Here is a 26,956-nt window from a genome sequence, read left to right on the forward strand (position 1 = left end):
TAAAAAATATCTAGTCTTAATATTGACTGAAAATGAAAGTTAATCTCATTTGTGAACTATTTTAACTTCTTACTTAGTTTACTTTTCTTAGCATTAGGACAAAAATGTTTAAACTTATATTTTTTACTTTGTGTGTTTATATTTCTCGATCCTAAAGTATTTTTTCAACCAAACTCTCAGCATCTCCTACCGTAATGCCCTGCGGAAAAAACTTCATTCTTCTTCCTCTGTGCCAAATTTTCTAAAATTTCTGGCTCCTGTAGATGAAAATAACACCTCTGACTTTATGAACACAAAAAGGTAGGGCTTCATTCACATGCATCAAACCTGGATGTTGAAAGTGTCAGATTATTGTTAAATATATGGTGGTATTTTAACTGTTCTTTTGCCATTTAGAATATTATTTGATTTAAATGTATTGCATCTCTTTTCTTACTTTTTTTCTTACTGAATGTCATTTTAAGGGAAATGGACCATCAACCTGTTCTCTAGTTTTGACTTTGGTTAGTTTCTGAATATTATCTTTCGTAGGCTAAAGGAAGTCTAGTGCTCTGAGAGTAATGTTCCTGGGTAATAAGCTTATGTTGTCCTAAATAAATCATGGTTGTTAATCTACCAGTTGGGCTGATTGCTTCATTATTGATACATACTTGGGGATAAATTACATATAAAGGCCTCCTTAAGTTATTCTGTGAAGGGGAAGAAAATTAATGATTAGACTGTATTTATATATGTTAACAATTATACTTCAAAGTTCCTAAAATGATAAATGTTTAAGAAGCCATAATCAGCAAGTAGCTGTTATCATTGTCTTTTATAGTTCATTGTAATTAAACTAACTTTTTAAAAATTCTGGTCATCATGGAGATCAGAGCCTGTATTGAGAAAATATTCCCATACAGGGCTAAGCTAGATTGGTCCTGGTGACTGCAGACCCGTTATGCAGTTTTTCTTGCAGCAGCACCAGCGAAGACCAATTGGAATCTCTGGTCTGTGAACATATTTCTTAGGAATCACTTACAGATGTGTAGTTTTGCTCTTTCTATGGGAAACTTCTTAACAGAGAGCAGATCTTTAGGAACACTGATCCACTGTGAGCTGGATTCAGTCTCTCTGATTAATTATGTGTGTTTATGCAAAAATAATTCATAATTAAAAGTGCTTTCTTTTTTAAAGTCAAGCTAAAAAGAAGCCATTAATATCTGCTTGCCGGTCATACACCAATGATCTTGCACTTTTAGGGACTATGAATCCAAAGCGAATCACTTTGGTGACTCGGACACGACCCCTGTGAAGACCCGGCGGCATTCATGGCGCCAGCAGATCTTCCTCCGCGTGGCCACACCACAGAAGGCCTGTGATTCCCCCAGCAGATATGATGGTGAGTTCACACACCTTCACAGAGGCTCTAGGGTACCCTGCTATTGACCACAAGCTGGAAAACGTGTTTCCTCCCTACTGGAAAGTCTGAGTGGTCACACTCCAGATAGCTTTGGACCATAATCTTCCTAATTGCCTCTTGAATAGCTGAGATTACAGGCATGAGCCATCACATCTGACTATTTGTGAGCATTCTAACATCTAGATCTGCCTTCAGTCTGTATGTTCCCTTCTCCTCCCACATTACTTAACCTTGGGATTCGAGTATGTGACTTTTCTTCTCCCAAAGCAGGTCACTGTCCTCTGTCACTGTCACTTCCCATCCTTAGGACACACAGAGGCCCTAGGCCTACTATTGTGGTCAGTATCTGCTTTGTCCACTGTCTACTGTCCCAGCAGAGCAGCCACTGCTAGAAGTATGCCAGGTCTTTGTTTCTGCCCTGCCATAGCAGCCAACATGTAGGTGGCAGAGATGTCCACAGCCAGATGGCCGGTCTCCCACTCTGACTTGAGAATTAAAGTCATGCAAGTGCTTTGGGGAGAAACACTCTTCACAGGGCCTTGTAACCCTCTGTTGAGATGCACAAAGTGACTGACTATTCGGTGTATAATCTGATGGTGTAGACTTCAGTTAAGCAGTTACAAAGTGAGACTGGGAGCTTTTCACTCCTCCATCCTTTTCCTCCCACTTGGAAATGCCCACTAAAATAAACACCAAGTCATTTTAAAACCATAGTATTTAATTTGCCACCATGGTATTATTGAAGGGAAAATGGGATTTCTGTACTTTAGGGGGCTCTAATTTTTATGGATTCAGAGGGGGTGTTAATTAAATATTTTAAAATTTAAAATGGGAGGAAAATGAAAAGTCAAACAGTGGGAATACAGGTAGAGAGATTTGACTGGGCAAATGCTGTCTGACAAAATTAGTCTGGCATTTACTTAGGGCTAAGTGGCTGATTAAACACCCTGTGAAATGATTAAGTTGCAAGAAATTGAATTTGACATTTTTAGAAACCTACCCGAAAAAGGATGTTAATTTATAGTCAGAAATCACTTACATATAACATTCTTAAATCATTCTATCCCACCTCCCCCGACCCCTACAAGTGTTGAGAATCAAGCTTCACACATGCCAAGTAAGCAGTGTACCTCAGAGCTATCACTAGTTCCCTGTTTCTTCCCTCCCTCCTTCCTTCCCTCCCTCCTCTCTTTCTCTTTCTCCTTGCTCTCTTTCTCTCCTTTCTTTCTTTTTAATTTGGTGGACCAGTCAACTCATATTGTAACTTAATAGAGTCTGAGAGGGCTGTTTCAAATCCAAACTTGCTAAAGTTTAGATCTGTTTTTCTTACATGGAAGGTCTGGTGTATAGTAGGCACTGCAGGAAGGAAAATTGCATACTAAAGAGGAAAACACTGAGTTTTATCAGAGACTTAGCAAAGCAACTGTTTACACAACAAAGCAAACAGAAATGTCAAAATCGGATATGAAAAGCCCATGATAGGTTTATATGTAAGGCACGGGGCATCAAGATGAACCAGGTTTTTGGTGGTCGCTCACAGCTATGGCCCCTAAAACCCCAGGAAAAGAATATTTTATCTCCTTTGTGCCATGTGTTCTCTGGGTGAAAGGTTGTGTGAAGCCGAGTACCATACTTGGTAAAGTATTTTCTTAGTTAAGGGTGGTTGGTATGAGGAGAGTGTTAGTAAATCAAAGCAAGACTGTTAAGAGGTTGTGTTTTAGGGGTTTCAGGCTGTGTCTGTGGGCATAGCTGAGGGCAGAAGCACAGGCTCTTCTGCGGGAAGAGAGTGATGCCTGTCTTGCATCAGCCTCTCATTTTCAGAGCCTCGCTGTTGAGTCCTATAGTAGCCCTTGCTGCTAGCAAACAGGTGGAGGTGTTTTCAGTCCTTAAGTGAAGATATGCACACAGCTGTTGACTCAGTGACTGTCCAGATCCTGGAATAGCACAACTTTTCACCAACTTGCATGGGCATGGAGTCCTTCAGTGATCTTGTCAAAAGGTGGATTCTGATGCAATAGGCCCAGCTGGTCCAGAGACAAGCCTTCCAGTGATGCTGACATTGCTAGGCCACTTGAAATAGCAGCAAGGGCTTAGGATAAACAGTCATGACAAATCTGATCCTGTCCGAGGCTGGCTTCTCTGTTAGGCTGCTCTAAGTCTCCACAGATGGGCTCAGGGGTCTCCAAGAATCAATCACAAGCCTCAAGTAAATCTGGATCATCAATTGCCTTTTTTTCTTCAAGATGGTAGGAATCAAACCCAGTACCTCATACATGCTAGGCAAACACTCTACTACTTGAGCTACACTAGGCAATCAGTGACTTTTCTGAGAGGAGCTGTGTGTCTAAAATGGTGAAGGGTTAGTGTGGTGGGGAAAATGTAGTAACAAAAGTAATGATAGGCTGGGCGCTGGTGGCTCATGCCTGTAATCCTAGCTACTCAGGAGGCTGAGATCTGAGGATTGCGCTTCAAAGCCGGCCTGGGCAGGAACATCTGTGAGACTCTTATCTCCAATAAACCACTAGAAAACCAGAAGTGGCGCTGTGGCTGAAGCGGTAGAGTGCTCGCCTTGAGCTGAAGAGCTGAGGGACAGCGCCCAAGCCCAGAGTTCAAGCCCACCCCACGACTGACCAAAAAAAAAAAAAAAAAAGATAGTTAATGGGAAGATTTGGTGATATACCAGATGATGCCAACCCTATGGTGCTTTGCTTCTCTGCTACCGAGTTCCTTTCCAGCAGAACTTTGACTCATGGGTAGCACCTAGGACAAAGATACAAATGTATGCAGGGCTCTGTTTTCCTAACGGAGAGCTTTAACTGTCAGGCTTGTGACCAATGTAGAAAATTAGCTTCTGTATGGTTGTACATACACCCCACAGTTTCTTTCCCCAGTGTATCACACAAAAGAGAATTGTTTAAGGAATAGTTTTTTAGGCAGCTTTCCACTTGGAATGTTTTTAGAAACAAAAACAGAAAAAAACAACTGTATATGCCAAGGAATAATTTTAGTCTTAGTTTAACACTTCACTTAAGCATTTCAGATTACATTGTGCATTTCACCAACAATGGAAGCTTTCAGACTTGACATGTCATTAGAAAAAGGAAGAAAAACCTATTCTCATGTAGGTAAGAATGATTTATTGATTTGAGATAAATCATTATATAAGCAAATAGTCCAGTGAAGCCGAAGATCAAGATTCTTTTTAGCTGGGTATCGTGGCTCATGCCTGTAATCCTAGCTACTCAGTAGGCTGAGATCTGAGGGTTATGGTTCATAGTCATCTCAAGCAGGAGAGTCCATGAGACTTATCTCCAATTAACTACCAAAAAAGCTGCAAGTGGGGCTGTATCTCCAGTGATAGAGTGCTATCCTTGAGCAAAAATCTCAGGTACAGCACTCAGGCCCCAAGTTCAAGCCCTAGGATCAGCACACACATACACAAAAAGGTGTGTGTATGTGTGTGAGTGAGTGTGTGTGTGATATAACTGCCCATATGCCTCATTTATAGTAAGGGTAAATTTAAATATTAAGTACAAACTTCAATATGAACATTAATGACACAACTAAGCAAGTGATTAAGTCTTTATGATCTCAACTTCGTTCCTGTGGAAAAAAGTTTTTTAGTGGAAAAAAGGTAGAAAGAATATTGTAATTGATTTATTTATGTTGTATGTTTTGTATAATTCAATCTTCAGACATTTATGTACTTTTAGGAAATTTTGATAATAGCAATAAGTAAAATTTTCCCAGAATATACAAGCATGATACTGTCTGATTTTTGCCTTGATCAATAGTTCTCAGCTTTCTGGACATTAGACACAAGGAGACTTTTGAGTGTACAACTTGGACATGCCCCTCTGTCTGAGTCCTGGGTGCAGAAAAGGGGTCTGGGCATAAATTATTGTTTTGTGGGGGTTTTTTTCCCCTCTCCTCCCCCAAGGTTCCTCAGAGGGTGATTTGAGAAGTTCCTACCACTTGGTGGCAGTGTTGATCTTTGTCGTAATAGCTATGGTTTCTTTCCAGGCCCCAGAAGAGTGTACTTGCTTGATTTTGCCTCATGTTTTTCTTTTGACCCTGTTATGATAACTGTTTTTCTTGCCCATTCACAGCTTATTTTTCTCTTTTTTTTCTTCAAGATCTCATGGTATGGGCAAAACAAGGGAAAAAAATCATGTCTCTTTGCTTGGAAGACATGCTTTTAAACAAATTGTTATTTGTTTGTTCTGAGACACTAACTTTTCCTAGTGAGCCCCTGGCACTTAAACAGCCAATCTTAAAATTTGTGTGAGATCTGGAGCTAAGGCTTACAGTCTGGAGACATTACCTTGACCTCTTGAGAGCAGGTCTAAGGGCTTGGATTGCAAGAGGCACTGGAGTTGGAAGCTTTGATGGTGTTAGGTGACTGTGACACCCTATGGCCACGGTGCCCAGGCTGGCAGGGCTCACTTCCTGAGCACTAATGCTTGTGTGCCCAGAAGACAATGTCCAAAGTGGAAGATCTTGATCTGCCACCTTGAACTTGAATCTGTATGCGCTAGAGAGTTGATAAAGTATTTAAAGCCAAGGGAATGTATGCAAGTGGTTGAAAATATTTCTGAGTGTAAAATCTGTAGGCCTGCTAAGACACTTGTCAGCTTCAAAATGAGGCAGGACAGAGCTGGAGTAAAGGGGAGACCAGCATCTATTCCCCTAGATTAAAAAGTGGAAGGTGGCCCAGGCCCTTTCGGTGATGACCCTGTGCTTATAGGGCCTCCAGAGTGCACAGTTCCAGCAGGCATGCTGCAGGAGCCTACTGCTCCACTGGCCCAGGACTCATCAGGGTGCTGCGTACCCCACAGCCCACTCACATCCCTGTGGGCAGCTCTTAGAGGGAAGGCTGCCTTAGCTCTGAAGAGGGATTTAGGCAGGAAAGGTTTGCTTTGGTTTCGCTTTAAACAGCAAACAGCACCACTGAAATATAATTCACATACTGTACAAATCATTTAGACAATTTCATGTTGTTTTTAAAGTATAAAATTGTACACTCTCAATTTTATTATATTTTTATGTCCCCAGAAACAATCCTATAACTGTCACTTCCCAGTCAGCAGCCCCCAAACATTTCTCCTTTTATTCCTAGGAAATTGCTAATTTGCTAATTAGTCTCTGTGGATTTTTCTGTCCTGGACATTTAATGTAAATGAAGTAATATAATACGTGGTGTCTTTGTGCCTGGCTTCCTTCACCTCTCATAATGTCTTCAAAAGTCTGAGATATTCTAATCCATTATTTCATTCTTTTCATGGAGATTAGTATTCCATTGTACAGATTGATATATGATATTTTGCATATACATTACCACTGGGATATGTGGGTTGTTTTTATGTTTAAGCTGTTATGAATCATAAGTCATACTGCAGTGAACATTAATGCAATGGTGGAGCAATGTTAATGAAGGGGTTTAGGCTCAGGAGGCTGAGATGGATCACAGTTCAAAGCCAGCTGGAGCAGGAAAGTATGTGAGACTTATCTCTAATCAGTCACCAAAGAGCTGTGGCTCAGGTGGTAGAACACTAGCCTTGAGCAAAAAAGCTCAGGGATAGTGCCCAGGCCCTGAGCTCATGCTCCAGGACTGGCACAAAAAAAAGGTGAGGCGGTAGGGAACAGACTGTAGCATAGGGAAGGGTTAAGTTGAGTTGGTATGGAATTCCCTGTTCCCAGGTGCTTATCTGTGATTCTAACCCACAGGGATAGTTAGGCCAATAGGGGCAGCAGTAGGCTGCCCTGCTTGCTGACCTTGTTTGCTCCAGACTGCATGGGGGAGAATGCCTTGGGTCGTGGTAGCATCTTCATCTGTGTGTGGAAAGCCAAATCCCCAGGAAACCTCCCTCAAGGACTGCAGCTTGCAGCCCCCTTGGGAGCCAGCCTAAGGGCCACTGGAGCCACATGGTTTTGGAATTTGCTGAGAGCCATATTTCTTTCATCTGCCCCCAGAATCTTCTGGGACTTGTAAAAGTGAAAACTGGGCCTTACCCCCAAAGCTCTGATTGTGGAGACTGAATTCTTCTGAGTAGAACCATCCTATTCTGATCTAAACTCTGGCCCCCAAAAGCTCTGAGTGATTGTTAGCAAAACAAACAACAGATTGAAAAATAGAAATGTATCCTTTGGTAGATTGTGAAACAGGCAACCAATCCTAGTTCCTTTGTCACAAAACTCATCAAGTATTAATAGTAGTTATTGAAATCGTCCTTACCCTGTTGTAAGCAGTTAGTGTCTGCACTTTTACACATACTAGGCTCTCATATTTTGGAAGTGTTCATCTTTCTAGCTTTATCCCTTAAAACATGACTAGTAACAGTCCTATTGCTGCCACTGGCCTCACTTTAAATAGCTAAAGTTCAAATCAACTCTGCTTGACCCTGAACTAAGCCATTTTACCACAGAAATGAGCCAGTTATCAAGATAAACTATCAAAAATTTGGACTTGTTTCAGTTATTTTTGTAGTGCCAGAAGCCAGTGGTTTAAGCCTATAATCCTAGCTACTCAGGATGCTGAGACATGATGATAGAGATTGGAAGCCAGTCTGTGAGACTCTTTATCTCTAACTAGTAGAAAGTTGGAAGTAGCACTGTGGTAGAGTGCCAGCCTTTAGCAAAGGGACAACACCCAGGACCTGCATTCAAGTTCCAATATCAGAAAAAAAGCAGTTAAAACCCAAAACGCATCATGTTGCAAGTAGTTTAGAATTAAATTCTCTTATTAGTGAAGCATGCCTACTGGGCATTACTAGTAATCCTAAAACTTGGGCATAATTAGAATCCACATAGATGACTAGTTTCTGGTATTCACATTTGTAGAATTGAAGAAATATAGATGTCCTGGAGATGGCAAAGCTGTGTGTGCCTGCTGGGCACTCCAGGTCACAGCTGTAAGGCATTCAGGAGTTCTTAACTTTATAAAAGTCCTAAGATAAAGCTAGCTAAAGGATGCATTAAACTGATTTCTAAATGGTTTCCTTCCAACTAAATTGGTTTTGTCACTTTTATATAAATGAAAATATTCGCAGCATACATCTTAACAAGATTTTTAAAAATTATTTTCCAAAGCAGGAACACAGTAATTAGGGCATTACGTAATTCCAAAAATGATTTGTGGCACCAAACTATGAATTTTATACTTAAGAGAAGAATCCATTTTTCCACAGAAAGTTGGAAGAAGTATAGTTCATTTCCTCTCCACGTGCTTTATCTTGAAGATGCTGGTTAAGGACAGATCTGGAGAGAAGTCCCTCTAATCTTACCTCAGTGGGTATTGTGTGTTGTAGTCTGTCTTCTCCAAACAGTTGTTGAGGGAAGATTTTTCTTTTCCTGGGATATCAGAATTCTCTCTTGCCAAGGTTTGTGTTTAGGAGATGGTGGGGATATGATAGAAGCACTTGGCTTCTTCAGCCCTTCAAGGTTTCAGATTATAAAAGTTAGATTAGAAGTCATTGGGTAGAGGGAGGCATAAGGGACATTCTCTCTTCACAAGTGCTTCCCATGCCCCACCTTCAGAAAGTTCTCTTGGATCATTCTTATGGTACAGCATTAGTCCTATAAAGTATCTGTCTCAGTGTATATAGCAAGCTGTATGCAGATAGCCCAGATGTTCTTCCAGCACATGGCAGAGTCTCCAGATTTCCATTCACCCTCCCATTGCTCAGTTTTCTTTGTCCCAAAGTGATGTTATTTATAGAACATATCTGACTGACTACATACTCTTTTTTTTGTCGGTTGTGGGACTTGAACTCTGGGCCTGTCCGCTGTCCCTCAGCTCTTCAGCTCAAGGCTCGTGCTCTACCACTTAAGCCACAGCGCCACTTCCAGCTTTTTTTCTTTTTATGTGATGCTGAGCTATCAAACCCAGGGCCTCATGCATGCGAAGCAAGCATACTGAGCCACCTTCCCAGTCCCTGACTGCACACTCTTGAAACCAAGGAGGGACTCCTTTTTTGCTCATGGTAAGTCTGATGTGGTAGAACAAAGCTGATTTGTTGGTTCTGTGAAGCTACAGGTGAGCCTGGCCCGTTCTCTTTTTCTGTTTTACATTGCTAGGTGCTTCCCTCATTTGCTTTCCCTTCATTGTCAAGCAGAACAAATTAAAAAGCATGGAGGAGGAAAAGTGCCCCTAACTCAGACCCTCTGCAGCAAAACTGCTCCTGAAATGTGTTGTGATTTGCATCTCATTATCTGAAACTGTGTCACTCGGCCCTTTGTAGCCACTATAGAAGCAGAGAAATAATGCTTTTGCGTTTTACACATTACCACCTTGTCCAGTACTGAGGAGAAGGTATGGAGTAGGTGGCCAGAGGGGCTGCAGCACTGCTGTGCAGGATGTCCCGAACTCACTGCTGCACTAGGTTCTCCAGACAGCCATGATTTTTGCATAGGTTGCTCTTCAGGTTTGCCTGCACTATATAGTATATGACAGGATTTCCTTTCCAAAAGGCCACATTATATTCTGTTGAATCTGTAGACCACGTTTGGTTTGTGACAATGTACTTTTACCCTGGGCATCTCGGTGGATGAAGAAAGCTGTGATGAGCATGGGTGCAGACATCACTGTAAATTATTTTGAGTGTACACTCAGAAGTGATTTTGCTGCATCATATAGCACTTTGTTTTTCAATTTTTATGAGGAATTTTCCACAGCTGTTACACATTCCCACTCAGTGCCTAAGGGCACCAGTTTCTCCATATCCCCACCAACATTTCTTACCTTGTGGTATCTTGATATTGCCCATCATATTGGGTGAGAGGTGATTATCTCATTGTAGTTTTGATTTGCATTTCTCTGATGACTTAGAGAACTTGATGTTGAGCATTTTTTCGTATTCTTGTTGGCCATTTATCATCCATGGGGAATATCTATTCAAGCTACTGCCTATTTTAAAATGATTATTTATTGTTGTTCATTTCATTGTGACTTTCAAATCAGATTGGCCTAAACCTAGTCCTAGGTCCATTTATGAGCTGTTTAGTCAAAGGCAGCAGTGTGACCTTGCTGTGCCAGTGTGTTTGTATCTGTAACTTGATCACAGTAATAGCACCAATCTCATAGAGGTGGAGATGTGGTGCGAATCATCTAGAGTACAAGCTTTCTGAGCCTGATTGTGCCTCCTCTCAGTGGCAGAGCTTGTTTTTGTTTTTGTTTTTGAGACAAAGTCTAGCTATATTGCCCAGGTTGGCCTAGACCGTTCAACATTCTGGGCAGGTTCAAGCCCAGCACTATTCTTTAATTTTATCTTCCCCTCTTTTACTTTCAGCATCACAGAGAATGTGGCATTTGGAGAGCACTGTCAGGTTGCTATAAAGAACCTCTCAGAAGCCCAGAACAGCGTGCTAGTTATTTGCACAATTGCTTCAGCTTTGCAGCTGCCTCGTGGTCTCAAATACCTGAAGAGAATGAGACTTCCCAAGCTTATTTCGTTCAGGATATGGGCCTTATAAAGAAAGGCAGCAGTGCTGGGGTTTTCCGGGGAGGGGAGGTGTCACATTTCCACATATCACTTGGTGAATGTTGTGTGAGTTTGGGGACTTGGGCTCACTATTTTAAATTTCCTTGTCCCCTTTCACCAGCAAAGCACAAAAGAATTTCCTAACTTTAGGTCATAGGCTTCCTTTCATGGATTCTGACCTCAGATTCCATCTAGATAAGCATTGTGTAATGGATGGGTGGGGTTGCACTTGCGGTCACAGATGTGTGGGAGTTGAGGGATGTTGGAGGAGGGCAGGGTTTCTAGCTGACTCTTTATTCAGTCCCTCACCAGCCGGAAGGCACTGAATTCCACTCCAGGACTGTACTGTGTGAGCAACAACCCAGGCAAGATTTCTTATGACTTCTAGGGTTACCTGAACATGCTTTGATCTTTTTTGACACTTTTATTGGTCGTGTGCTACATGTTTGCATTTGCCTAAGTTCCTTATAATGGCACCCGCTTCTGTCCTTTCTCAGCAGTTCCTACTAATTGTCTAGCATGGGCTGTGATATAAATCTGCTCCTTTTCTATTATTTTCACTTGAAAAGCTTTCAGTGCCCCTCTGTGGAGATGAGTGATCTGGAGCATTCATGATGCACTCTGACCTCTTTGTGTGAGTCAAGGTCCTGATTCACCTCCTTCTCTGCTTTGCTCCTACTTGGATATGCTTAGATGCTTCAGACTCTGTGTTCATTATGATTCTCAAGAAGTATTTATGAGTTGGGCACTAGTGGCTCTCACCCATAAATCTTCCCTACTCAGGAGGCTGTGATCTGAGGATCCAGGTCCCAAAGCCAGCCTAGGCAGACAAATCTTGAGAGACTTTTATCTCCAGTTAACCAGCAAAAAAACAGAAGTGGAAATGTGGCTCAAGTGGTAGAGCATCCTCCTTGAGTGGATAAAGCTAAGTGAGAGCCAAGGTTCTTACTTAGAGTTTAAGCATTAGTGTATACACACATACACACACACACACACACAGTATTTATGAAACAGGGAGGCATGCACAGTGTAATGCTACCAAAATATAGAACACAGAAGGGAAACCTCTTTTAAAATGTACAGTGAAAATCTATACAAGATCAGAGAGGAAATCCTATATTTATTGAGTACTTATCTTTGGGAATTGGAATTATAGATAACTTTCTCTTAAACAATACACATTTTAGCCAGATGCCAGTGACTCATGCTACTCACAAGTGTGAGGTCTGGAGGATCACGGTTTGAAGGTAGCTCAGGCAGAAGTCTATTGAGACTTCATCTTCAATTAATCAGGAAAATGCTGAACTAGAGATATAGCTCAAGTGGCATAAAGGGATAACCTTGAACAAAAAAGCTGAGCAAGAGCTTGAGGTCCTGAATTCAAATATGAGAACCAGAAAAAAAGTACATATATAGATACAGTTTCTCTGGATCAGAGAGGGAAAAATTGGGCTTCTCTTAAAGATTGCCATTTGTGCTAATGCAGTGATACGACACTCATAATGGAAGCTGTTGGACTCCTCTTTATTCCGTCTCCTTCCACAGTGTTCCGCTCCCTACCTTGCCCTGTTCCATGACTTCTACCGGAAGCCCTATATTTCAGACTTCAATGCCACAACAACTGTTTTTTCTCCCACTTATAGTTGTGGATTTTTGTTTTGTTTTTGTAAAGCAGTCTTGTCTCTCTTTTTTTTTGACCTTTGATTTCTTTTTTTTTTTGTCGGTCGTGGGGCTTGAACTCTGGGCCTGAGCACTGTCCCTCAGCTCTTCAGCTCAAGGCAAGCGCTCTACCACTTGAGCTACAGCGCCACTTCCTCTCTTTTTTTTTAAATGGTGCTCGTGATTAAGCCTAGGGTTTCGAACATGCTGAGAAGGTGTTCTACCACTGAAGTATACTTCTACTCCTTTTAACAGTCTTTGTATAACATTATCAACGCACACTATGTAGTTTTTAATGGATGCCTCAAGATTTGCATGTAATATATAATCTTTGCCTTGACATGATAAAGTAAGAGTTACTGTTACTTAACATACTGATAAAATGAATGCACAATTGTATACAGAACATTGTAGCAGGTATTGGGATGAAAGAGGATTTGATGGTAGCTAAAGGAGAGTAAAAGTGAAATAAAGGATACAAGTACCAAGATCAAGGGAAAAGGATGGGGAAATGTTAGGATCATGATAGAACAAAGTTCAGGATTTTAAACTGAATGTTTCTGCTGTAATATGTGACTTAACCTACCTGAAGGGCAGTATTTGTTGTTGTTTTCTGTTGATGTTGGTAGTACTGGAGTTGAACTTAGGGTTTCACACTTGCTTAGGCAGACACTGTACCACTTGAGCCATACATAATATCCCCTTTCAGGCAGGATATTGTGTTTTTGCCCAGGCTGGCCTGGACTATTGTAGTTTCATCTGGCAGATAATGGGGTGACAGATGAAGAAATGCCAATACAGTGTCATCTCATAATCTTTTATTTATTTATTTATTTATTTATTTATTTATTTTTTTGTCGGTCGTGGGGCTTGAACTCTAGGCCTGGGCGCTGTCCCTCAGCTCTTCAGCTCAAGGCCAGCACTCTACCACTTGAGCTACAGCGCCACTTCCAGTTTTCTGGTGATTTTTATTGGAGATAAGAGTCTCACAGACTTCTGGAGCTTAAACTCAGGGCTGGGTGCTGTCCCTGAGCCTCTTTGTGCTCAAGGCTAGTGCTCTACCACTTGAGCCACAGTGCCACTTACAGCTTTTTTGAGTAGTTTATTGGAGATAAGAGTCCTTATGGGGACTTTTCTACCTGATCTGGCTTCAAACCACGATCCTCAGATCTCAGCCTCCTGAGTAACTAGGATTGTAAACGTGAGCCACCAGCGCCTGGCTATTTCATGGTCTTTTAATAACAGTGTGGGTCCAGGAATGAGCTGACAGACATGGTGAAAATGATCATGCCTTCCCCAGTCTCTGCTTTTATAAGGGCAGATTATTCTGGGTCCAGGTTAAAGGAATTATGGGAACATATCAGAAAGGTACATTCTAAAAGGTAGATCAACAAGATGTCAGGGAGCAGTAAGATAAATACATAAAGGCATTCCTCCTATCTTTTGACAGGATTACTGTAGAAGGTCAGACACTTAAAATGCTGTGGCTTTACTTAGACATAGGATTATCACTCACACAACCAGTGGTTTTCTGCTGGAACCAGTCATTCTCCATGCACTCAGCTACACTTCCCAAGGGGTCACACAAATTCTCCTACTTATACTTCCTTTGTAGCTGGAACAACAGGCATGCACCTACCATGCCCAGCTTTTTCATTGTGATGGGAGGGATTCTCATCTTTTTGACTGGGCTGGCCTTGGTGTAAGCCACCATAGCTGGTCTTTTATTTGTTTATTTCATTAATGTATAGGATAATAATTTGGGGATCACAAGTTTATTAGGATAAGTAATCCTTTTCTACTCTAAGCTTAGCAATATTATTTAAGTACAAATTAAATACTTGAAATCCACTCGTTTATATTACAAGTGTGTAAAAGGAACAATATCTTTATTTATTTATTTTACCCTGGTTGTATTTTGAGTTTATATAAAAAGCCAGGTGCCGGTGGCTCATGCCTGCAATCCTAGCTACTCAGGAGGCTGAGATTTGAGGATCATGGCTCAAAGCCAGCCTGGGCAGGAAAGTCCATGAGATTCCTATCTCCATTAAACCACTCAGAAAACTGGAAGTGGCACTGTGGCTCAAGTGGCAGAGTACTAGCCTTGAGCTCAAGAGCTGAGGGACAGTGCTCAAGCCCAGAGTTCAAGCCCCACGACCAGCAAAAAATAAAAGCCTGTGATACTCTTATGTCTTGAATCAGCAGACTTGTCTTTTCCTCTGCTGTTATACAGATGTTCAACCATTGGCCTTGCCCTCCATGATCATCTAGGCACTTGGAAGCATGCATTAGTTAAGCATCTGCCTGGGTGGGTGCCAGGGTCAGGTTATATTGAAAGAAGCATCCTAACCTAAACAGTGGAGTAAGTCAGATTGTCCTGCCCTGGCAAGGATGCAGGCTAGAAGTGAAGAAATGGGATGAAAGATAGATAGGTAGCCCAAGACCTGCCTTAAAATTGAATGACAACTAATCCAAGAGTTGCTGTATAGCAGTACAGATTAGTTTGTGTGCTAACAACCTACCTAACATACTATTCTACTAAGGACAGCTCTGACCTAAAGTATATAATGCCTTTACTCAAGCAGATCTCTGTCTTTAGCCACCAGTTTCTCATCCCCCTTCAAAAAAGAATTTTGCCAGCCAATCAAGACTTAAGATCATCTTCTTCCTTTTGGTCATATAGAACCGTGTTACTTGTACTTTAAAAACTTTTCTTCTTACCTACTAACTGAATTTTTTCCAAGTCAGTTGCATAGGCCCTGTAGAACAGTGAATCATATTGGTTGCCAAAATACAACAGAGGAGTAGTTCAGAATGATACTTGCTCCTGCTATGGACTGAATGTGTTATTTTCTCCTTGCTCAGCCCTAGTTCATATTGTTTGGTATTTAGGCAATGATTAGGCTTAGATGAAGCAGCCCAACCTATGACAGTTTTGTTCCCCACTCTCCTCTGGCCCCTGGCATGGACCTTGCAGACAGCTTCCTGAGGTCTAGTTTGAAAGCTTCCCTTCACAAAATGCAGTCATTGTACTCTTTCCAAGTCCAGTTCTGGCCTTCATAATGCCTTGTGCTATGGTGGAGGAGGTTCCAGGGTGAGGAAGTTGCTTTCCTCCCTGCTATCTTTTTCACCATGACTCAGTAGAGAGTGAGAAGCAAAAATGCCTTTCTTGGCAGAGTGTGGCAGCCAGGAAGTGTCCTGGTTTTTTGGAGGCAGGTCTGGAGAGGAGGCACACCCGTAGGGGCACTGTAAACAAGCTGCTTTTCTGCAGGTGGCTAAATAACATGGGTTGAGAAATCCTAGGTTTTAGTAGTATATTTTTTTTTCTGTTTGTGCTGAGTGACTCACCAGGGTCAGTGTCTCTGACTATTTATGTACAGATCTGAAAGATTTCTGGAAGGAAATTTATTACTGCTAGATTAGTGTGGGTGGTTGACCTGGGTCACCAGAGAGAGGCCACTTTCCAAATACATTTCTTAAGAAAATGGCATTAATTTTAGTTCAAACAATTGACAAAGATAAGTGATTTGGCCAGTATTTAGAAAGCAAGATACACTTATATAATTTATTGAATGGTCATGTCATCACGATGGGTGGAGTCATTGCTTAATTGTTCATTTATTTAAAAGATACCCAAAGGGCAAAGTATTTATTTAGCTCTGTAGTTGAGTGCTTGCCTACTATGCACAGTAGATGCTTCGCACTACAAAACAATAAAATGTAGTAACTTTTCTGTAGTGTCATAATCTCATATAATGTGGCACCACCAATAAGATAAATTTATAGCTAAAGCCAATGGCAGAAAAAGTGCTAAGTGCCAGAAGCCACATATCTTCTAAACTTTAGTGGGCATTAGAATTTCTAGTTCTGCAAAATCAGACTGTAGAATTTGTGATTTAGCATCTCTAGAGAAGTGAGGCCAACATGGAGTTTCTGAGCAGCTCCTGGGGCATGGCAGCTGTTTGCCGGTGGTAGTGTGGGGACCACTCCTGTAGACTGTATTTTTGGCCTACCTTCTGTGGACTGGGCCTCTATATTGCTGTGCCCATGATAAATTACAAACAAGAGGTTTGACCAGTAGTCATATAACGTGCACGTTAATGATGGTATTGAATGAGATATGATCTTATCTCTAGGGAGTCTTAGAAGGATGATAGGATCATTGGGCTGAGGGTGATTTGGCTGTGACATCTGTCACTCCATAGATCACCAGAGATGATTTGGCTGGTCTGGCTAGCTAGGTAGATGTCCCCTTCTTCCCTCACCACTATATGTGTATTCTTCCCAAAAGCTGTGTGCTCTATCCCCAAAAGAGGAAGAACCATTCTTTGGTCAAGGGTATATAAGTACTTCCCTGCTGGAACCTCCGAACAAACTCTCAAGTCCAAGTATGGGCACCAGTCAGGAAAATTCCATGTGGTTCCTGCTCCCTGGCTCTCCGGCACAAAACTTAGTGGCAAGTGATGGTTTACTTCTCCAGCACCTGTGCCAGGATGGAGGTCTTACATAGCACAGGTGCTGACACAACTCCTTCCTTCCTTCCTTCCTTCCTTCCTTCCTTCCTTCCTTCCTTCCTTCCTTCCTTCCTTCCTTCTTTCCTTCCTTCCTTCCTTCTTCCTCCCTCCCTCGCTCCCTCACTTTCTTTCCTTTCTTCATTCCAGTCTCTCTCTTTATGCTCCTCCCATCCTCTGTCTCAAGCTAGCCCCAAACTTGTAATCTTTCTACCTCTGCTTTCCAAGTGTTGGGACTATAGTAATGCCCCACCAAGTCTGGCTTATTTAAATGAAGAACTGAGTCCTGACTTTAAGCCTCAACAAGTGTATTATTTCTCTTATAGATTCAGAAACTCAGGCATTTGTTTTGAAGGATAATTTTATCACGTGTTTTGTCCATGGCTTGCTTTGCTTCTTTCTTCTCCCTTAAACTTCTGTAGACCTCAGGTTTATAGCCACAGCCTTCTACCACTGTGGAGACATAAAGCTCTTGGTGCCTTATTTCTTTGTTGGTGAGCTCAGATGGGAAGGGAGAAAGCCAGTGTGTGCACTGATTGATGGAGTTCCCAGGATGTTGGCTATTTGCGTCTTCTTTTAGAAGAGCCTCTTGGTCTTTTCCCCACCTTCCTGACTTCCTAGCTTCATTCATTTTCCCTGCTTCTCCATTAGGCTGTTGTCCTAACTTTTGGCTTTTGGCTTCCTCCTCTCTTACAGTCCTCACACGGCCTTGGAACTTAGTAATCTGGGTGACTAGTTTGGGGGTTGCCTGCCTCGTCATTACATCCTGTCACTTCCCATTGCTCTCATCTCAGGCAGAATTTGGCTGTATTCTCTATATGAAGCTTTTCAATAAGCACTGTTCACATTGTTTTATAATGACTTTTCATTTGTTTGATCCTCAGGAGCTACATACACCCTAGTGACCAACATATTCTTCCAGAACTAAAAATGTATATGAAAGCAATTTCCCTTAATACTTATTCTTCCAAGCTCTTAAATTTCCTACTAATTAATAAAGAGATTGGCCAGGTATTCAAGGCCTTTTACCTAGGCTCCCCTAACCCTGTTGTTTTCACATGAGTTCCATCTGGGAATAAGCCAACTTGGATCCTTAACAATGATGAGTTGATCTTACCAGTATATGTACTCATACTGGTCCATTTACTAATGGTAAATGGCTCCCATCATGCCCACCTGTCTGACTTTTACCTGTTCTTCAGATACTGCTTCCGTTTTCCAAAAATAGTGATGATGAAGAAGATAAGAATGGTGTTTGACCCAGGCTCTGGTGGCTCATGCCTATAATTCTCACTACTCAGAGGCTGAGATCTAAGAATTTTTGTGGTTCAAAGCCAGCCTAGGCAGGAAAGTCTGTGAGACACTTATCTCCAATTAACCACCAGAAAACTGGAAATAGAATTGTGGCTCAAAGTGGTAGAGCACTAGCCTTGAGTAAAAGAGCTCAGGAACAATGCCCAGGCCCTGAGTTCAAGCCCCATGACTGACCGAAAAAATAAAAACAAGAAAAGAATGGTAGTTGTTTTATTGAATTATTATGTGCCAGTCTCCCTCTACTTACCTATTTAATGTTAACCCTAGTAGATAAGCAATATTATGCAAATTTTGCAGCTGAAGGAACTGAGAGAGTGATCAAGTGACCTGTTAGATTCTTTTAAAATTGCTATTTTTGTGCCAGTACTGGTTTTGAACTCAGGGCCTAGATTTTGCTCACAGGCTAGCACTTTATCAATTGAGCCACAGCTCCACTTCTGGCTTTTTGGTGGTTAATTGGAGATAAAAGTCTCAGACTTTCCTGCTTTGTGCTGGCTTCAAACCTCTGTCCTCAGAACATAGCTTCGTGAGTAGCTAGGATTGAAGGCATGAGCCAACAGCACTCAGCTTCTAGCCAGGTTCTTGGTAGAGCCAGGAATCTAGCTCCAAGGCCTGTATTCTTAACCTGACATACAGCAGAAATTCATCTATCTTTCTAAAACACTTCCTTTATATTTCTTTTATTCTAGAAGTCATATAGTTCAGTCACCCAGTTGAAATTCTAGGGACTTTTTATCTTATTCATACCTGGATTTCTAGCAACATTCTTTGAAGGTGGCAAGAACTTTAAAAGTACATTTTTTTTGCCAGATAGACTTTTTAAAAAATATTTTCTTGGAACCAGTTTGTTATGTTAACTGTAGAAAATTGTAATTTTTTTCCTTTGTATTATTTCCTGTAAAACATCTCAAGAAGTTCTGGGATAGTGTTAGATAAATTAATGGTTTACTTGTGAGTGTTCCTTGTGTATTAGGCCCGGGCATGGCAGGGAGCACTGAAAGCTCTGTCCTTCTGACCTCTCCTGCCTGCTGTAGTAGAGCTGAAGTCGTTTGACAGCATTAAATCTATATGGTCATTTCAGTTTTTTAATATAATTTTTTGTTATTATTAAGATGTTGTATAGAGAGATTACCATTTCATAAGTAAGTAATGAATGCATTTCCTTTTTTAATTTTTATTTTTTATTGTGAAAATACTGTACAGAGGGGTTACAATTACATGGGCAAGATAATGAGTACATTTCTTATCAAGCATTGTAGCCTCCTCCTTTGTTTCCCCTTCCCATCCCTTCCCATCCTCCCCCCACCCCCCGACCCAATCCTCCCCGCCCCTTCCCCCTCCCCACCAAAGTTGTAAAGTTAGTTTTCGACATGACAACTTGTACTTCTCATTGTTGCAACGGGTCTACCTGTATCCTTATTTAAACGACTTATTTTTCCCCTTCCCCTCCACAAATTATCCACAAATTATACCACCATCAAATACAGTGAAAGCAGGAGTTATACTGTGGGGGAGGGATGAATACATTTCTTTTTGGACAGCATCACCCCTTCTCTCACCCCTGGTTTCCACCTCCCTTCCCTGCCCACAAGTTGCATAGTTCATTTTTCACATAGTGTATACTGTATATTATGGCTGCTTTGGTTTAACCTTCTTCCCTCTATTTTTTGCACCCTTCCCAAGCCCCTGTTTAAAAAACAAAAAAGCAAAACACCCATGTTTAAAGACATTTTCTTCAGCTGTTGATAACAGATGCTGCAGATGTTAATCTCTATTGGTGTACACTCTTCTCTGCAGACTTTAATGCTTAGTTTCTTCTTGTTTGCAAAATCTGCTCATGTTAAAACAGGTTTTAGAACAAATGAATTTTGTTTTGAATTTCTTATTCTTTGTGCTTGGGAGTTCAGGATTTTTCTTGAGGCAAGGAATGAATTATAAAATGTTCTATGTGTACTAAAACTTAGGGGGGAAAAACCTAGAAAACTGGAGAATAAAGATCTCTTGCTTTGTTTTTTCTCCCCCTAACATTCCTGTTCTGATAGGCATTTAGTGTATGACTTCGTGTCATATTTAGGAAAGAAAGAGAACCAGCACTGAAAATTTGAAAAGTGTCCATGTTTGTAAAAGTACCAGAAAGCCCTGTGCTGTACTTTAGAGAGCCAGATACTAGCCAAGTAGGAGATGGTTTGCATGTTTTTTTCTCACCCTTTATAGCTCAGTACTAATAATGCTCACAGCTGAAGTAATGTCATATTTTTTCCTGCACATTTGCACGAAGAGATAAAGGAGAATACAGTGCAGATTTGGAGAATAATTTGGCATCTAAAATATCAGCTCTCCAGCACAGATCATATTTACAGCTCTATTGGGAATGTCACAGCAATGATTTAAATGGAGGCAATTGTCTCGGAGGGCCCTGACTGATGACTGCATTTAAAATTCTTAGAACCCGTGGGATGTTATTTTCTGAAAGTCGACATAATTTAAGCACTCCACATCCTGTCATTATAGAAGATGTCAGAAAAGTACAGTCTAATCCTGCACTAGCATGGTATCACAGTCCTTTAGTTTTGTTACTTTTTAGACTATTAATATGCTTGTCAGTGCCTGTGGTCTCCACAGCCAGGCAGTTAGAGGTGAATATCATTCTTTCACATTTTGCACAGAGGAACTGGAACCCAAAAAGGCCATAAGTTTATACAAAGGGGTACCAATAGTCTTCTCCAGTGATAGCGCAGCCCTGATCCCAGCCTCCATCTGCTAAGTTGTGCTTTTCCATATTGACCTTGGGCAGTCATCTCAACAAGAATACAGAAGAAGCCAGATCCCTGTGAGTGTGACAGTAGCTCTTCTGAGATCTCCTACATTGCTGGGCATGTGTAAGGGACCCAGTGAATACTAGAATGATTAACTTAGGAATGATCCACATTAAAACAATGCCTAAATGTTGATGAGAACAGAATCTCAGCTCACAACTACCCAACATTTTCCTTTTATTCCCCCACTCTGTCCATCTCCTTAAGCTCTATGTATGGAAATTCACATCTCCAAGAACTACACTCAAACACTTACACATGTGAAAGAAGACTGAGCAAAACACTATATATAGCCTTGTCCTAAAGCCGGATCTTTTTCCATTGATAAGAAAGCCGCCCACTTGGACTAACTTAGCTAGGCCAAATTTAGAACAAACATATCTCAACTATTCTCATTTATAAATTACTAAACTATTTTGTAACCAGGCTATTCTTAATATGAACAAAAGGTAATATTTAAAATTTTTGTGGTTAATTATAAACCCTACAATCAGTAATTTTTACCACATTAAATAAATCAGGGTGGAAAGGATCTATTTTTATCCCATCACAGGGTTTGGTAGAAAGAGTGATTTTTTTTCTTTCTTCGTTTTGCTCTGAATCTGGGTTCTCACTGCGGGTCATTCGTCCCTCCTTCCTAGGCAACATTCCTGTAATACTTTCTGGAGGCACCTTCTTCCTGTTATTACTGGGTGGTAGGCAATGCTGTTGTCATCTTGTGGGTATGGCCCAGGGATGCTATGAAACCTTTTGCAGTGTTTCCTCTAACAACAACAACAACAATTATCCAGCCCTAAATGTCAGTCGTGCTGAAGTTGTAAACCTTGATGTCAATTTTGGCTTTATTTAATGGCCTTTGCAGTAGGCCAGCTTTAATTTAGTTCATTCAAAGGTAGAGTTAGAATTCCTCTTTGTAGAGCTTTTGTTTGCTATCATGGTTACTGAGCTGCTCATTATGTCTTCTCACAAGACTTTCAGAATCAAGCGGTTTCTGGCCAAGAAACAAAAGCAAAATCGCCCCATTCCCCAGTGGATTTGCATGAAAACTGGTACCAAAATCAGGTACAACTCCAAGAGAAGACACTGGAGGAGAACCAAGCTGGTTCTGTAAGGAATTGCTTCAGATGCCCACATATTTATGCTGAAATGTCAAGCTGAAATGTCAGTACTGCCTGGACTGATAGTTGGGCATTTTTAAATTGATTTTTCTTTGGTTATTTTAATAATGGGCACAGTAATAAGCATGTAATAAACATTACATTGAAAAAAAAGAATTCATCTTTGTAATCCTTTATGTTCTGGCCCTGAAGCCATGATAGTGTCTGGGATCAGCTCTGGCATAGTGATGAGGGCTGACTATGCAGACGCCTGCACTGTGCTCACAGTGGTAGCTGGGAAGGAAAGAAAAGCTGACTTGATTAAGTCAATTCATAGGGCTACATGAGGGCAAGGACTGTAGAAATGTGGTGTACCACTTGCTACTCAGCTTCCAAAACCAGCGGTAGCAGCCATCTCTGGGAGCCTAATGGAAATACAGACTCCGGCCTCCCTTTAGCCATACTGAGCCAGAATCTGCAATTTATTTAGCAAGAGTCCCATGTTAGGCTTGTGTATGTAGAAAGTGGAGAAGCATGGGTAGGCATTTTTCACTTTGGAGGAAAGTATTTCTTGTTTCAGATTATGGCTCTGACTTCCTGGGAGTGTGACCTTGGCCAATTTACAGAATCTCACTGCACCTCAGTTATTTGGGCTTTTATAAAAGGGTGCAATATCATCGGTCTCATGGGGATCTTAAGAGAATCAGACCAGCTTATTTTTTTTCAGACCTGTAGCTCTGAAACCAAACCCAACACCCAAACTCCTGGAGTTCCACAGGTCAAGTCCAGTCATCTTCCTATATATGCCAAGCAGAGACATGGAGAAAGGTAGAGAGGAGGTTTATGACATGGCAGAGTGCAGCCATGGGAAGGCAGCACTTGAACATGTCTTCAGCCTATCTTCAAAACATAAAGATTTGTACCCCATTTGGGATATAAATGGAGGCTGAAGGAAAGAGGTATGTATGCTTATTAAATATTCCTGTACAAACTATGGTCTCGATTGGCCATTATTTCAGTCCATATTTGGAGATGAGGGAGTCTAGAGAAGTTATTGCTGTCGCCACTGGTCAGAATAAATTAAAGTCATCGTTGCCTGATGGGTGGTCTGTCTTGAGAAAGCTCTTTTATTATTTAGGGGTAATTTTGCATCCCTTGTCATAAAGATGTTCAGATTAGTCTCACCCTTCCTGGATTCCAAGGTAATTTCAAAGTGACTCCAGAGAGAATGAATGGCTTAGAGCAGAGATACATACAAAGTAGAGACAGATGCCAAGCTTTTCTCCTGTTTTTAGTTAATTCTTGGGTCCAGTAAAGGCAAATTTTAAGTATTTACAGCTCAACAAACTGAAAGTAATGATTAACAATAAGACACAGAAAAGTGAAGTAGAGAACATTAGGGAGGCATTTGTGTATTAAGCATCAGAATTCTCTTTACCCAGTAAAGCTGTATTCTTTTAGATCTAATTCTATGAATATGAAAGTAAAGACTGGTATTTTTCATCAGCTTCCAGACAGTGTGGTTTTTATTGGCAGAGAGTAGTTGAAGGGGTTGATATTTTCTACATGTTTTGCAGGAGAATATTTTTCCATATTTTACTCGTATCAGAATAGATATGCATTATTTTTCTTTAAACATAAAGATTTTATTGTTTGGACATCTACCTAAGACATTACAAGTCAGGATACAGTGAAGACACTTGCACATCCATGTTCATTGCTGTACTATTCACAATACCCAAGTTACAAAAAACAGCCCAGCAGATGAGTTAATTTTAAAAAAAATGTACCTAAACATAATGGAATTTTACTCATTCATTAGAATAATATTGTGTCATTTGTAGGAAGGTGGATGGGCCTATAACAAATCACGTTAAGTGAAGTAAGCCAAACTTAGAGAGATAAGTGAAAGCTAGATCTAAAATACAACTGGATGTGATAACCTACATGGGACTCTAGGCATTCACATACAAACAGACTAAAGGAGAATACTCTTAGGGAAAACTCAAAGGCGTAAAACTCCTCTGAACATCTAAAATACTGTTTATCAAAATGAATTCCAGGAAATGGAAGCATGTTCTTTTTGTTATCGTTGTTTGTTTTGTCTTTTTAGGGAGGACAAAGGGGGGCATAGAAATGGAGGAAGACAGGTAAACAAATGCAGCCATGATATTTAATATATACTATATAAAAAATGAACCGTGCAACTTGTAGGCAAGAACAGGATAGGGAAGCTGGGTAAAGTGAAGGAAGGGGTAACATTGTCTAAGAAGAATTGTACTCATTATCTGACTTATAAAATTGTAGCCCCTTTGTTCAATACCTTAATAATAAATTATTAAAAAACAAGAAGATCATTATAAATTTAGGAACTAAATGAATTAACAGCATCCTAAACCCCTGTACCTATTTACTTTTGTACAAAAAGTATATATCAGCTCCTCTGGGTTCAGGTGCTGGGATCTGTGCTCAGTGCTGAACAACCCTTTCTTGACCTGACAGCCAGGTTCTAGCCTTGGGTTTTACAGTGGAGTATATATAGTTTTCGTGTGTTTCTAGTATTTTTCTTGCCCTTAATGAATACTTTACCTCATGTAGTTTATAGCAGGAAAACCTTTCCAACTTTAGGAAAAATAGTGAACAGTCGATGCTGTCAATTATCTCAGTGTGTGATTGTGTTGGGAGTATTAGCTGGAAGAGAATGTAGGTTGTATTTGGGTGGTTATAAGTAAAAACTGAGGAAGTGTGTGTGTGTGGGCACGCGTGCGTGTGCGTGCATGCGTGTGTGTGTGTGTGTGTGTGTGTGTCCTGCGTGGAAAAGACCATGCTTTATTTACAAAAGATTCAGTTTACAGAGAAGTTCCCAAGAATGTGTTGGGTGCTATGAGGTTGCATAGGATCCTCTGCTGTTCCTTGTAGCTAGATCACAGGGAGTTGATAAGATGTCCTCTGTACATGCCTGTAAGGTATTTGTGAGTTATGACAACAGTGTGCAGAATCATAGCTTACTCAGGAGAGAGAGGTATATATTCGTGAGCTGTATAGAGATTTAAACAAATACACAGACATTAAAAACTGAATTACATAGTGAACAGTTGAATTGAAATGATACCTCGTGGGAAGCAGATAGGCTTCTGAGTAAGACAGATACAACTTAGAATTCTCATGCCCCTTTTCATTTATTCATTCACTTTACTGTCTTGGTCAAGTTACATAAACTATCTAAGACCCAGTTTCCTTTTCAGGCTGTTACCTGTCTTCTGTAGTGGTCAGGATTAACTAAGATTGACTGTATGAACACTTGGCACAATGTTCAGCACTTGGGAGAGAGGATCTGCTAATATACCATTATTATCTATTAAGTATGTTTTGCTCTTTCAGAATAGCTAGGTATAGGGCTGGGAAGGTGACTCAGTGGTAGAGTGCTTGCCTTGCATGCATGAGGCCCTGGGTTCAATTCCTCAGTACTACATAAGCAGAAAAAGCTGGAAGTGGCTCTGTGGCTCAAGTGGTAGAGCACTAGCCTTGAGCTGAATTGCTGAGGGACAATGCCCAGGCCCAGAGTTCAGGCACCATGACTGGCAAGAAAAAAAAAAAAAGAATAGCTAGCTATATTACACAGTAAGAATACATATCAAAACAGACTGCTTGGGTTCCAATCCTGGTCCTGCTGCTTCTTAATTGTGTGACAGTGACCAAAGTACTTCAACTCCCTGTGTCTCAGTTTAGTTTCTTTTAAAATAAATACGACCTACATCTTAGGTAGTTTTATTTCTTTTAAAATAATACCCACATCTTAGGGTAGTTGTGCTAAATAAATGACTTTACAAACTTAGCTTCCAGTGATTATTTGCTAGTACTATTAATACAGTTTATTAAATAACTTTGGGAGATTAAAAGTATTACACTTTAAAAGAAAGACATTTCCTCAACTATTGAAGCATTTGTTACTATTTGATGTATCGTTTATCTCATATTTATGGCTCAGACATAGTTTATTGCAATGAAAATTAAAACGTGAATCTGATCAGGGAGTGTGTATATGGGAGATAAACTGGAATAGTGTGTAAACATGTATTCCATGTAATAATGAAATCTCCCCTGGTATAACTGATAAATGCCACTTAAAAAAATTAAGTGAATTAACCCAGGCCCAAAGAAACATAGGTCCCATGGTTTCCTTTATTTGCAATAACTAGTATATGTCTGAAACAAGCAGAAACAGTCAGATAAGTTGATGTTAGGCGAAATAAACCCCAAGTTAAAGATGCAAATGTTTTTTCTTTCTTGCTATTGTTTCTAACATATTTATAAGATGATTTCTTTGTATGTTCCTCCCCATGGTATAACCCCTGTTTTCACTGTATTTGATGTTGGTATAATTTGTGGAGGGGTAGGAAAAAAACAAAGTGTTTAAATGGGGATACAGGTGGACCCATTACAACAATGAGATGTACAAGATGTTATGTCGAAAAATGAACTTTACAACTTTGGCATGGGGCCGAGGGGGGGGGCATGGAAAGAGATGCAAAGGGGAAACAAAGGAGGAGGCAATAATGCTTGATAAGAAATGTACTCATGGGCTGGGAAGGTGGCTCAGTGGTAGAGCGCTTGCCTTGCATGCATGAGGCCCTGGGTTCAATTCCTCAGCACCACATAAGAAAAAAGCCAGAAGTGG

General features: G+C 40.7%; 2 protein-coding genes across 10 annotated transcripts in view; both read left to right on the forward strand.

Annotated features, from left to right (window-relative positions):
* Positions 1-26,956, forward strand: part of Tbc1d1 (TBC1 (tre-2/USP6, BUB2, cdc16) domain family, member 1) — a 180,648-nt gene that overhangs the window by 112,551 nt on the left and 41,141 nt on the right. For 7 of the 9 annotated variants that reach the window (XM_013009024.1, XM_013009031.1, XM_013009023.1 and 4 more), the window contains 2 exons: positions 181-300; positions 1,242-1,381. In XM_013009024.1, the coding sequence (XP_012864478.1) occupies positions 181-300; positions 1,242-1,381 (260 nt within the window). The remainder of the gene's footprint in view (positions 1-180; positions 301-1,241; positions 1,382-26,956) is intronic. The other 2 variants (XM_013009028.1, XM_013009029.1) reach the window with 1 other exon arrangement.
* Positions 22,116-22,292, forward strand: LOC105980136 (60S ribosomal protein L39-like). The gene has a single exon (XM_013008882.1). It carries the CDS (start codon positions 22,116-22,118, stop codon positions 22,290-22,292), a length of 177 nt encoding a protein of 58 aa, XP_012864336.1.

This window comes from Dipodomys ordii, unplaced genomic scaffold, assembly GCF_000151885.1.
Source record: "Dipodomys ordii isolate 6190 unplaced genomic scaffold, Dord_2.0 Scaffold8, whole genome shotgun sequence".
NCBI lineage: Eukaryota > Metazoa > Chordata > Mammalia > Rodentia > Heteromyidae > Dipodomys > Dipodomys ordii.